We start from the raw sequence: 13013 nt of genomic DNA on the forward strand, positions 1-13013 counted from the left end.
GAAAATACCATAAACTAAAAAAAAACAAAACTTAATAAGAATCAGTAGGAAGCAATACAATTTCATAGTTGTATTTTATTGCTTGAGGACTTCAGAATTCCACCCAAACTATAATGCACTACATTTCACAACATCCTGAATTAGAAAAATATTACCCCAGTTGAATAAAGTCAGAAAGAATAACAGATTTACCCAAGGTGATTTTTCAGCTACCAGCAGAGAATTTATGCACAGAATTTAAAAGCTCTGGTCATCAATTCTTCCTTCTAATCAGCAGCCCACTGACACAAATCCTTGACAGGCAACCTGAATCCACTTCATATTCAAAACAAACCCCAGAATATTTAAATATATAAACAAGCAGATCATCTTAAAAGTAAAGAAAGTACAACTACTCAAATTTCATAATATTTTGACCAATTCTAACCTGTCTCTTTATCCTTTGGATCAGTTAACAGCAACAGTTTGCAAGGAGGATTATTTCGGTAGAGAGGGACAAAACACACACAGGAGTCTTCAAGTTTAACCTAAAAAACAAACAAGCCCTGTAGCTGTTTGGACTGCAAAGCTCTGGAGAAGTATTTCATGTATTAGATGCACTTACAACATGTTTTACTGACATGCATGGTACAAACTTAGCTCAACACCCTCTCAATCCTCAACTTCAAGGCACTGAAATATACATAATATTCTAATATTATCCATAAGTAATGTTAATTTAAAAGCAATCACGCTGCTGAAGTTGCTGAAGCCCTTAATGCTGACTTGCTCTGGTGAGTGCATAACCTGGCTTTGAACACTGTTACAGGCAGACAAGTGTTATGAAAGAGCAGACACATCAAATGAAAACAAATACAACTTGCACTTCTTACAGCATCCTCCAGCTGAGCACTTGTGGTGTTTTGCAAACAATGAATTAAGCCTCGGGGTACAGGGAGTATCAAAGCATGAGGGCAGTGCCCAGGCAGTTTATCTGCAAGGCACAAGGAGGGCAGATAATTGGCACAAGGTGGTTAAGTTGAAGGCAAAGCTAAAATCAAAATGCAGCTCTCAAGCTTTTGGTCTTAGACTAAACTAAGTGATGTGACACATAAACACAAAATTACTGTGCTCAAACAGCTCTATATGCATAGAAATGACGATTTCCATATGAATGTTGCAAATGCTGTCATGTAAGTTTAGGTACAGGCAAAGAGCGTGCATGACTTAGCACAGTATGTACTGTACTTTCCAAAATCTGGTCCATTGTGTATGTGTGGGTGTGCCTCTCCCTCTAATTGCACCCATTTGTCAGTTTGCTGTGAAACTCAAATCATTCATGTGATACATTTAATATTTCTTGGTGCGTGCAAGAAGTATGAATATGGATTATTCAGGATAACAACTTTAAGTTGAAACCACTGTTCTCTAGTTTATGAGTGCCAAAATCTTGGAATCATCTATGCAAACACTGGACTCCAGGAAAAAGAAAGCCTGAAAACTGCTTGAAATCTGTATTCATGAGCTTGCCCAGATCTCAGTATGTTCTGGGGATTCAATCATTCTTTGCACGCTTCAAACATAACAGCATCAATGTCATTATGGCACCCAGGAGCATTACCATAATTAAAAGGCCAGGACTACTTCCAATACAGTTATTTTGTTTGATAAGGTAATGTGCACTTTCACAGGTGTTAACAACACCAGCAGGAGCCAAGCATAGCTTGGTGTGTGGCTGCTGCCAACACACTCCCATCCTGACCAGCAAGAATCCCTGCTATTTGTGTCCTGAATGCCTGACCAAGCCAGACCAAAAAGCAGTTCAGTGACCTGAGCAAGGGGGCTGACAGCCACTAACTCTTGAATAATTATTCACAGTTGCCAGTCCTGCCACTTGAAACCTGCTTTAATTTAGATGCAGAGGGGGAAAAAAAAAGCTTGGTAATGCAGTCATTATTCAAACACCAAAATCCTCATCCTTCAGGTTGTAGGTATGTTAACACAGATTGTTAGCTGGGATGTTCACTGAGAATGGTAGCTTTATCTTATTACATTATTTTAATTGCAAAAATTTAAAATATCAACATTCTTTGAGCAATTTATTCTAGAGTATAAGGAAAAAGACAATACAGCAAGAACATTACTATTACTTGTGCCCTTGACTAGCTGTCTGACTGCAGATTAGATTAGACCTGAATTAAATGAATGCAAAGAGAAATGTGTTGCTATGAGACTCAAATCAGTCATGTGATATATTTAAGGGTTGATGACAAGCCACAAAAGCAAGACAGTTGTGAATCAAAAGCCAGAAGTCCACCTTTAACTGCTCTCACCACGTGCAGCTCTTGCAGGAATACACACAGCACTGTGTGGCATTTTAACTTCCCCTCCCTTCTAATGGAACAGCAAATGAGCTTTTAAAAGTACAACCAGGCATGAAAGGCTGAGGTAAGGACACCCAAGCCCTGAACTGGGGGATCTTTGCATTTTCAGGTCTGTTTGTATTTAACCCTACAAGGTCCACTAGAGGGCATTAAAAGAGTATTTAAACGCTGTTACAGTCCCAGCTCAAAGCCGAGGCTGAACCCACCCAAACAGCGGTTTTCTGGAAACTACTACATATTATTTTCCTAAATTGGAAAACCCACAGTATTCCAAACATTTATTTCACCTAATCCAATTTCTGCTTTTATAGTACAGTAACAGGTAGCTCAGCATACCTTTTATGATCTACAAAATGCCCAGAATGAAAGGTTTCATAGGGTGACTGAAGTCAACATTTTTAATTGGTCTGTTCAGTTGCCCAGGTGGCTTAGGAATGAACCCTAAAGCATTGGCACCTTTAGTATTTATACCCCTTTGGGATAACCCATACTCAAATTTATCAATCTAAGTATTGGAAAGAATGGAAACAAGGGACTATAATCACAACACCTGTGTAAAGTGCACAGTAGGGGCAGCATACAGAGCTGCACCACAGTGTAAATCTCTGTCAAACTCACTTTTGATTCAGTCCTGTAAGGAGGCAGGTCAGGATGCAAAGCTCTCCTAAGTGCTTCAAACCCTCTCCCACACCTCCACATGTGCAGTTTAGGCTTATCTCCCATTTACAGCATGCAAACAATGAAATAATGCAGGACTTGCTGATTTTAAGAGATTTTTAAGCCAGCCACACCAGTTTACCCCTGTTCATAGACCATGAGCACAACCAACAAACTAATTTCCCAGTATCTAACTTGTAGCATGAAAAACATCTGCCTACTACCTCTTGTCCTCCAGGAACTGAAAAAACATCAGGAGTGGGCAATGATTTCTTCACAAGTTTTTCATAGTATATTTCAGCATCTCCTTGGAGAACTTCTGGATCTTCTGCTATTGTATCAACAAAGTAAGCGCAACCTGCAGTTAAAATAAAATACAAGATATTTTGACTTTTTAAATGAACTAAGAAACATGAGTTTCAAAACCTCAGTCTCCCCAGCAGCTGTTTGATGTAACTGAGGCCTTAATGATGTCATTAGAGCCTTTTGTATAATCCTAGTCTAAAACAGTAAGGCTGGTACTAAACTATCTATATGTTATCTACCTCTTGACATGCAATTTGACAAAGGAGAACCATGACAGCATCAAATCACATTTGTCTCCTTTGAATTCAACCAGCAGAGTCTCAAATTTCTCTAGGTGTAAGTAAATTGCTTTAAAGCTGGAAGAGGAAAAAAAACCTCAAGCCAAAGTGTAAGTAGCATCCAAAAATATAACAAGGAAGGAATTCCAAAGATTCCTTGGAATCCTGGAATCTTTCTTGGAAGACTGACCCTTTATGGGTCAGTCCATGACCTGTTGTGTATCATTAGGTTTTTATTTCTCTTTTCTGAGTAACTTCAACTGGACACCTTCACAACAATGAAATAATATCAGAAATATTAAAATACTTACATACACAAGACTTCCCAAAATAATAACAGGCAACACAACTTTTAATCCACATGATTAAATGCTGAAGAGTATTTGTTAACTGTATGCAAACAAAAATCACATACATTTGATGCCTGTTACCTAAATGCAAAGTCCAACTTGGTGTTCCTGAAGAACCAATAACCTCCTCCTGACATAACAAACCAGACCATCTGCTGGTTCATCACCAGTCCAAGATAAAGAACATTAAGAAATGTGTTGCAGTCCAAATGGTGTCCTGCCACTCTTCTATCACAGGAAGGAAACGGTTTCAATTTAAGAAGCTTTCAATCAACAAGTTACACCTGCAACTCTTGGAAACCCCAAACTGAGGTCAAAATCTCCCATACTGCTGTAGTTGCAATCTGAGTTCTGAATCCTTTATTTTCAATCATGGTTTGGTGTCACAGCAGCTCCTGGGGCTCAAGTCGAATGTGAAATAACTGCACAGTTAGTAAGGGCTAATTAAACAGTTGAGACAATGAGGAGTTTTAGAAGAGCATTGCAAGAGTATCTGTATCAAGATTCAGAAACTATGAATCATAAAATACCATATTCAAAATTGTATCTTTCCACATAACAGTAGAAGTATAGGATTTGTCAGGTCAGACTATTTATCCATGATCCCACCATTCTCCCTCCAGCAGTGATCAGTATCTTGATTCCTCAGAAAATGGGTAAGAAACTGTAACTGATAATTCACCACTACCCAGCACTGCTTAAAATGCTTTAAGCACTATTCTCCTGCCCTTTGCAGGCAATCAGCTTCCATCCTGAGTCTTGACAGCAAAGCTATGTAGTCGGAATGCTGAACAGAAGCTACTCTGTAAATGGGTTTCATGGGATGTTTGTATGTGACAAAATGGGAGAGAAAAGAGCATTGCAAGTTGGGTCACATTATAGAATCCAGGCAGTACTTAGTGGGGGTTTTCTTCTCCAGAGGCAGAAAGTGTGTACTGTGAAACACCCACATGCAAAGAAGTCACGTGAGGAGAGAAAATAAAGATTATTATTAAAAACTTTAGTAATTCACAAAAGTAAATTTACTAGTAAATTAATTCTTCACAAAAGAGCAGCATGTAAGATTTAAGTTTAGCACAAAGAAAAATATTTGCCATGCTAATAAATGCTGTTCATGAGGTGCAGCTTACAAGGCTCTCTCCTGCCACAGCTCAGCCAATGCAATTGAACAGCACAGTCTTGTTTTCTGCTCCCTGAACCAACCAACCAGTGCCTTCAGAGCTACATGAACCTTCTGGTATATAATAAACTCATACTCTAAGGTAACAGTGACCATTCCAATGACAAAATCAGGTTACAGATCAAATATTGAGGCCTTAGAGAAAACTTCTGATCAACTTTCCATCAATACAGCTTTGCACAGAAGTGATCTTTTTCTCTAAAAAATGTTTTTAGATTTCCAGATAACTTGTCTTCCCTGTGTGATATGCTGAAAAGGCCCAAGTGAGTTAGCAGTACATACTCCTATACAAAAGGGAAGTCAAAACACTTTTCATGAAGAAAACAAATGTCTTGACTTCTGTGCATAAGGGGAGGAGGGAGAGAGAGTGAGGTTCCTCTAGGAACAAAGTGGAGCAGAGTCTCACTTTAGGTACCTTGGAGTGTCAAGAAGTCAGTGGAGCTGAGGTTGGTTTTGTGAACAGCCCCCAAACTTGCACACACCTGCACATACCACTCATACTGTTCCACGGCCATAGGCAGGAGAGAAATCACTTGTTTGAAATTTTTTTATGTGAATTAATGTGTTTCCCAGTTTTCCCCAGCACTAAGTGACAAATTGGTACTTGCCCTGCAGTACATGTCCCTTTTACGTGTTTGTTTTGTATACAGAAACAAGAAAAAACTCTCAAAGTCTAAACATAACTATTGTTATTAAGCATTTGACTAAATCAATAATTATTGCTGACTAACAGAATGTTAGAAAGGTTCCTAAATCAAATGCAAAATAATTTAGCTTCACTTTAAAATAAAAGCAGAGCTATTCTCCCATGAGTGCTTCGGTCTGAGGCCCCTACCCAGCATCTTGGAATACCAAAATCACGAAGTTCCAAAGACAGCCTTTCAAATTAATTGGAATGACAGCATTTTATTTGAATTTGCTCTTACCTAGCAGCAACAAAAAGAGCACATGGTGGCAGGCAGAGTGCCAGGCCCCTGCCAGCAGTCCTTTGATTGAAGCTGCTCACAAAGGGTTACCCTGTGCAGGGGAAGGAGCGAGGGCCGAGTCATAAAAGGGGCCTCTCGCTGCAGCCACAGAGGAGGGACCAGAAACCATAAGGAGAGTAAATTTAGAACGGGAGGCCTCCTGCCTGAGAGGGATTCCTGACAGTGGCACTGCAGGGGCTGGGACCTCAAACTGCCCAAGCTGTGACCAAGGTCAAGCACCGTCGGGGTGGATGGAGCAGCAGTGAGGGGTTCACAGACAGCACCAGGCTCTGTCTCTCCCAGAGCAGCAGCATCCAGGGTGGCAGCATGTGCAATTCCACCAGGAAAAACTTACCAAGTGATAAATAAATGAGAAACGTGAAGGAGAATATTTCCATTTCAAGCATGCAGAGTACATTTTAAAGCAAAAACTAGCAGTGCATCTGCTTCTCCTCTCTTTTGTTTCCATGGAGCAGCCTGGCCACATTCTCAAGCGAGGATGTGCAAGTACATCTCCTCTCACTCTAGTGATCTGTCATCAATTTGCACAAAGAATCTGATTTTTCCAGTGAAAAGCTACAGATAAAACCAGCTATAAAAACAAGCAGGCACTGCTGATACCACTCAGTCATCTTTAGCAAATTCTACCCTTCAGCACCTCTAAGTCCCTCAGCCTAAAATACCATTCAACTCTGACAACAAGGCACAGACCAAGATCCCTGTTTCAGTCCTGATCCCCAACCTCAGCTTTGTCTACACCTACTGTAATTCCATCTCTGATCTTCTCCAGAAGAGAGAGCTGAATTTCAGAGGAATTTCATGCAATGGACAAGTATCCTCCTTGAGAGGTGAAAGTCACAAATTTTACATCACTTAGGACCTGAAAAGATCAATATGTGAGAATCCAGATAATGTTAATCTAATTAACATGCACATGTTCTGCATCAGGCAGATAAATAACAAATGCAATCACAAAATGGGAGACAATACCTTAAACTAGAATTAATTTTTGTAGATTAAAGACAGATCCCATCATTACAGATTCAGCAAGAATTTCATTCTATCGGTTCAAGTAAGCAGGAAATATTTTCCACGAGCAAAAGAATCTATTCTCAACACAACAGAAAACACATGGTGCACAGAGTCATACGTGAAATTCAACAAGTGAAACTATAGACTGCTGTAATACCTGAAGGTAAAGGACATTCTTCCATCTAATCAGATATTCTGAAGATTCTTTTTGATTATCCTTTTATATCCCCTGCAACTAAACCCTGTGCCATAACAGAGATCATTTAACTAGAACAGATACCCACAGACTTGTCTCATGAATATAATGCTACAGCAATTCCAACCACCATTACACCCCTCGTGCTCTCTTTCACTAGAAAACTCATTTTAGTACCTATATATTACTTTTACTATCTTGCCATCATCTAACAAATCAGTTACAACCTGGGACAATCAACTCTGTCTCATTGTAAAGGTGTTATAACACTCATTTAAGTTTCAAATTAGTAGATACTGCCAATACTTGTTATTTTTGACCATGAAGAAAATGCACAGTTTATTAAACAAGAGATACTTCACAGAATCATGGAAAGATTTGGGTTGGAAGGGACTACAAAAATCATCCTGTTCCAACCCCCTGCCATGGGCAGGGAGACTTTTCACTAGACCAGGTTTCTCCAAGGCCCATCCAACCCGTCCTTGAACACTTCCAGGGATGAGGGTTATTTGCTTCCACTGCTAAGAATTGTCTATTCCTGCATTCATGTGTAGCTAATTAATACCATTCCCTTCAGCCAACAAAGTTGGTGATGCAATTTTTTCCAACCTAGACACACCATTGGGTTGATTAAGATGCACTGAAGTATTGCTGGTCCTCTCAAGAAAGATGGACTTGTTGAAATGCCCATTCCAGAGATCTGTAAGGGCATTCAGGATGCAGCCAGATTGTAAAGCAAAATCCATCAACCTCACCGTAGATGAAGCATGAAAAGTGTTATGTCTGAAGTGAATTAATCATTTATCCTACAACTACTTTTTCATGTTCTACAAACACAGAGGAGGATACTACATGCATCCATTAGGAACTGTATGTTTACAGAAGAGCCATCAGTCACCACTGGATTTTTATCTGGACTTTGTACATTTGTGCAAATCTGTGCATAATTTTACATGTAAAAATATGAAAACCACCTCAGTCAGATTTCTAGTGGTGTAGAAACAAGACAGATAAAAAGAACTTAACATTTCTAACTTTCAAGTTTCATTATTTTTGATTCAGTTTTGCCATGTCTAATGGTTGCAATAGCAGCACTGGCTTTGTTCACTGGCTTTATTTTCATGCCAATATGTTGCACAATAACAAAAAAAAAAACAATCCCAAAAAACAACTTCAGCAGGTTTTAAGTGTTTCTGACAGTATTGTGATTTTTTTTTGTTCACAAAATATTTTTCTTTTTCTTGTTTTTCAATCAAAAACCACTTTGCAATATGAGACAAACATGTGCACCAAAACACAATGACAGTATATCATGTCAATATTTAGGAGGGAGCGTTCTGGTAATTAAACCATGCAACTGAGCCCAGAACTCCTAAGATTTATTCTTAACACAGGTGTGTTTTTGTGGCCCCTAACAAATCACTCCATCTTCTGATTTCCTTCTCCTGGTTTCTTATCAGTTAAGTGTATGTCTTATCTACCACTTCAAAAGGGTTGACGATTTCCTTATCAGTGTCTCTGAAGTCACAACAGAAAAAGACAAAGTCATGTAACATAACTTGTTCTAGTTCTCCTGTGGACTGTCACTGCCACACTACGGCAGCACTGCCAGGGCAATGTCTGCGATCCAGTAACTTTTTTTTTGCCCTTCCAAATCATACATCCGTAAGTGAAGTGCTGTCCCATACCCCATGTTCAACAGCAGTGCTTCACACCAGCTCTTCTGCTTTCCTCCCCACGAGCCTGAACAACTGTATGCGTGTGGTTACCATTAGACAACCATATTTGTTTAACCTTTCAAAGGAAGGAAGAGATCTTTGGCACATTCCCGGGAGTACACACAGAACCTGACTCTCATATCCTGAATTTAACTGAGCAAATACATGTCAAAAGCCCAAGTCCTAGTGCAAGTGAAACCTCACAATCACAACATGTGATGGCCATGGAGCCAGTGGGCAAGGCCCTGGTGTGGTGTCTGTTTGAGAGAGCAAGGCAGCTCCTAACCAGGTGCTGCACATCATTAATGACAGCAAGGTTCCTCCCCACTGCATTGCTTCTCCCCATTATTAACAGAGCAATAACTCTTGGAATACAAAGGATGAAAAAGATGCATTGGTACTACCAGGCTCCTGTGCTTCAATCCAAAAATGCCATTTATATATTGCTTCCTATTCTTGAACAGCAAGAAGGGCTTCAGAACACTAAATATGAGTTTCTGTCTGTAAATAATTTTCTGCTGTGGACTCAATAACTGAAGGCAGAAGTGAAAAAAAACAATCCTGATCCCATTCCCAATAAAGAAACCAAACAGATTAAATAGATGAGTCATTACGACAAATTCTGTTGCTGAAATGCAGGGCAGACCAAATGTCAGGTATCCCAAGTGCAGGATACTATCCTGTTAGACATCACATTCCCACTAATACATTTTTACTACTTATTTCAGAAAAGAAAAAAGCTTTAAGTATACACATATATTTAGCAGAATATAGAGGCACTGAAAAATGTCAAACACCTTCAACTGTCACTCACTTCAACGAGCTCTGAAGGCCCTCAGAACCTTCTCTTACCAGGATCCATAAAACACATACTATTTATTTTCCAAACCTTAAAGTAATCCACAATTTGTGAAACGGGAAAAAATTAGACAAGAGAATTAAATAATTGATTTAATTATTTAGCTCTTTTTGGAAAAACACCTAGATGAAAACACATTATTTCAAATGTTTCCAAGGTTGGAAAAGCAATTGCATATTGAAAGGAATCACATAATGCCAAGTGTGTATTGAAGGGGTATTTCCTCCACTTTCCAAATTAAAGTTACAGCAAGCAGGTTCCAACTATACCTATTTTATCTCAGATGGATCTTTAGCAGTGTAACACTTACCAAAATAAAGCCACATCCAACTCATAGTACAGATAAATTAAAGTACATCTGTGTAAACAGGCTACCCCTGTCCTGTTACACACAGAATGCACATCTGGACTGGCATGTTTAGCACAAAGTTCTAACCTAATGTAATTGAAAAAAGCTGAGGTATTATGGTCCAGAAACAGACTTTACAAATAAAAACTGCAGCACACTGTTAAGCCATGGAAGTGCTACCAGCTGTAGCTATCAGGAATTCCTACTTCTGCCCATTTAACTTTCTTATTCACAGAGCTTACGTGTAAAAAAGAAAGAGGGAGCTTATAGAGCAACTCAGAAAAAAATGTAGTGCTGGAGAAAAGGGACACTCAGGATAGTAATTAATTAAGGCTTTAAGGTTCATGTTCACATCAGGTTTTCCTCAAGGAAATTCCAATGATTCAGTGGGATTTCTGCTAATACCTCTGAACTTGGGAACATCAGCATCGAGTTCTGAATAAATACTGATTTCATACAATCAAGAAATGGGCACAAATCTTCCTGGAAAAGTCCAACTTCAACTACTGAAGGAAGAGGTATGGATTTTGGAATCACAGAATGGTTTAGGTTGGAAGGGGCCTTAAAGACCATCTCATTCCACTCCCCTGCCCATGGGCAGGGACACTTCCCACCAGCCCAGGTTGCTCCAAGCCCTGTCCAACCTGGCCTTGGACACTCCCAGAGATGGGGCAGCCACAGGTTCTCAGGGCAACCTGTTCCAAATGTGTCTTCTATTGCATAGGTAAGCAAAAAAATCTAAATTTGTCAACTTAACTATTTGTCTATCCACTAAACAAAACAAAATATACAAGAAAAATATATAAATTTTTCAGAACAACTGGAAAGAGGCTGATTTGAAAGGAAAACGACAGCAAAGATTCTGTGAAGAGCAGCAGAGCTTTTATGAATCTCATGTTCAAATGTAGATAGTGGCAATTCAATCCTTTACAAAGATGAAAGATAGAAAGGAGGACACACTGGTCAAAAATCATCCTGTCACTTAAGGGAAAAAGAGGAAGACAATTACTCCCACAGTGATAAACAAGGAATAGTGAAATGGCAGGAAATGAAACTGAGTTTGGCAAATGGTCTGGCACAAAGATAATGTCATCCCATGGGGAGAAGCCAGACAGACTGACAGGATGGTTTCAGAAAATGGCTGTATTTCAATAATTAAAATGTTTTTTTCTGAAACACCCACAGTCACAACCTGGCACCAGGGCTCAAATTTAAGTACCACATAAAATACATCTCCCTATTACTACCATCAATCACAGCAGGGGTGAGAAAACACCACACAAAGCACAGCAACTTGCGGCACACCAGCAGTAGCTGAAAGCCCTGGTCTGTCATCAGAAAGGACAATACTCCCCAAACAAACAAAGCAGCAATGCAAATATGAGACAACTGTCTAGATTTTCAGAGATACCAGCTTCAAATACCACATTATTTGAGTTGCAAATGCTTTACATCTGACAGGCCTACTGCTCCCACCAGCAGAGAGCACAAGTCTGCCTAAGAAGGCCCAGCAGCCTTTCCTCAAATTACTTGAGAGGAGCAATTTGTCCAGCCAGAATAATCTCAAAATAAAGCAATTAATTTGAGGGGTAAAAAAGAAAAGAAAGAAAAAATTCCTTTTCCCCAGTAATTTCAACTTTTTAAAGTTTATTATGTGGCTGCAAATTAATATGTCACCTGCACCAGCTATCACAAGGCTGTCTCAGAACTTGCTTTATTAAACAGCTGCAAGTAGTGGAATAAATGTGTAAACATCTCTCTTGCCTCTCTGTGCCATTGTGTCAGCTATTCTACATGTCTTTGAAGGTGCTCCAGAAGCAGCATGGCTCTGCTTTTCCCTTTTTCTCCTTTTGGGAGGAGGAAAAAGCAGAGCAGGAAGGACAGGCTGGCAACAGAGGGATAACTCTGTGCTTGCTGTGCTCTTGACAGTGAGGCTGAGAGTGTTCAAATTCAGTTTACACAGGCTCTTCTGTAAGGACAAAAGAAACCACTGCTGGTGGTTAAAAATGCAAAAGGTTTTGATTGCAATGGCTTGACAATAAGCCAAAGATATGACTAGGGGGGAAAGCACAGCAAGGCAGCTATGACCAGAATGGAAAAAACAAGGAAAAACACATGGCTCGACTTCAGAGCAGAAAATTGACTTAGGCTTTGCATAAATGACAGCATACCTCCAAGCCTGCCTGATCCACAGTCTGCCTGGAATGGGAACATGTAGGCTAAAAGCAGAGCCTATTAAAAGGCATAATGTTTCTAAACGGCATCTGTTACGTACTAATAAGCATTACTTAAAGGACACAGGCCTTAAATTGCTACCAAACGTGCACTTATCTGAAACTGCTGCAAGGCAATCCTTACCAAAATGTCACATGACACCATGGGAATCTGAATAATAGAAAATGTTTTCATTTCATTTGGCTTGAAATCATTATGCAGAAAAAATATGGAGGCACTTTCTGAGATTTTGAAACTGTGCAACTTCACAGGAATGAAACACCAGCAAGAATTACATCAGCGGAGCCATTTGCCATCTGTTGTCAGTAATACTATAAAGACCAGCCACCAGACAGCAGTTTTAAAGGTTACAAACACAACATTTTTAAGCATCCACAGAACTCTCAGTAACTGAGCAGGACACAGTTGACTTCAGATATGTGCGACCTGAGGGTCCACCAATCAATTTGCAAAGACAACATTCCAGAAAGGCGGATTGCCATGCAGGGTGTTTGGAAGTCTCTCAGTATGCAACCTTTACACAAT

General features: G+C 39.6%; 1 protein-coding gene across 1 annotated transcript in view; it reads right to left on the reverse strand.

The window, feature by feature from the left end:
• LOC139678095 (protein FAM169B-like) overlaps positions 1 to 13013 on the reverse strand; it is a 36889-nt gene that overhangs the window by 21057 nt on the left and 2819 nt on the right. The window contains exons 2-3 of the mRNA XM_071568664.1: positions 3245 to 3378; positions 428 to 527 (exon numbers count right to left, since the gene is read on the reverse strand). Of these exons, the coding sequence (XP_071424765.1) occupies positions 428 to 527; positions 3245 to 3378 (234 nt within the window). The remainder of the gene's footprint in view (positions 1 to 427; positions 528 to 3244; positions 3379 to 13013) is intronic.

The sequence above is a fragment of the Pithys albifrons genome, chromosome 13, assembly GCF_047495875.1.
Source record: "Pithys albifrons albifrons isolate INPA30051 chromosome 13, PitAlb_v1, whole genome shotgun sequence".
In the NCBI taxonomy this organism is placed as follows: Eukaryota; Metazoa; Chordata; class Aves; order Passeriformes; family Thamnophilidae; genus Pithys; species Pithys albifrons.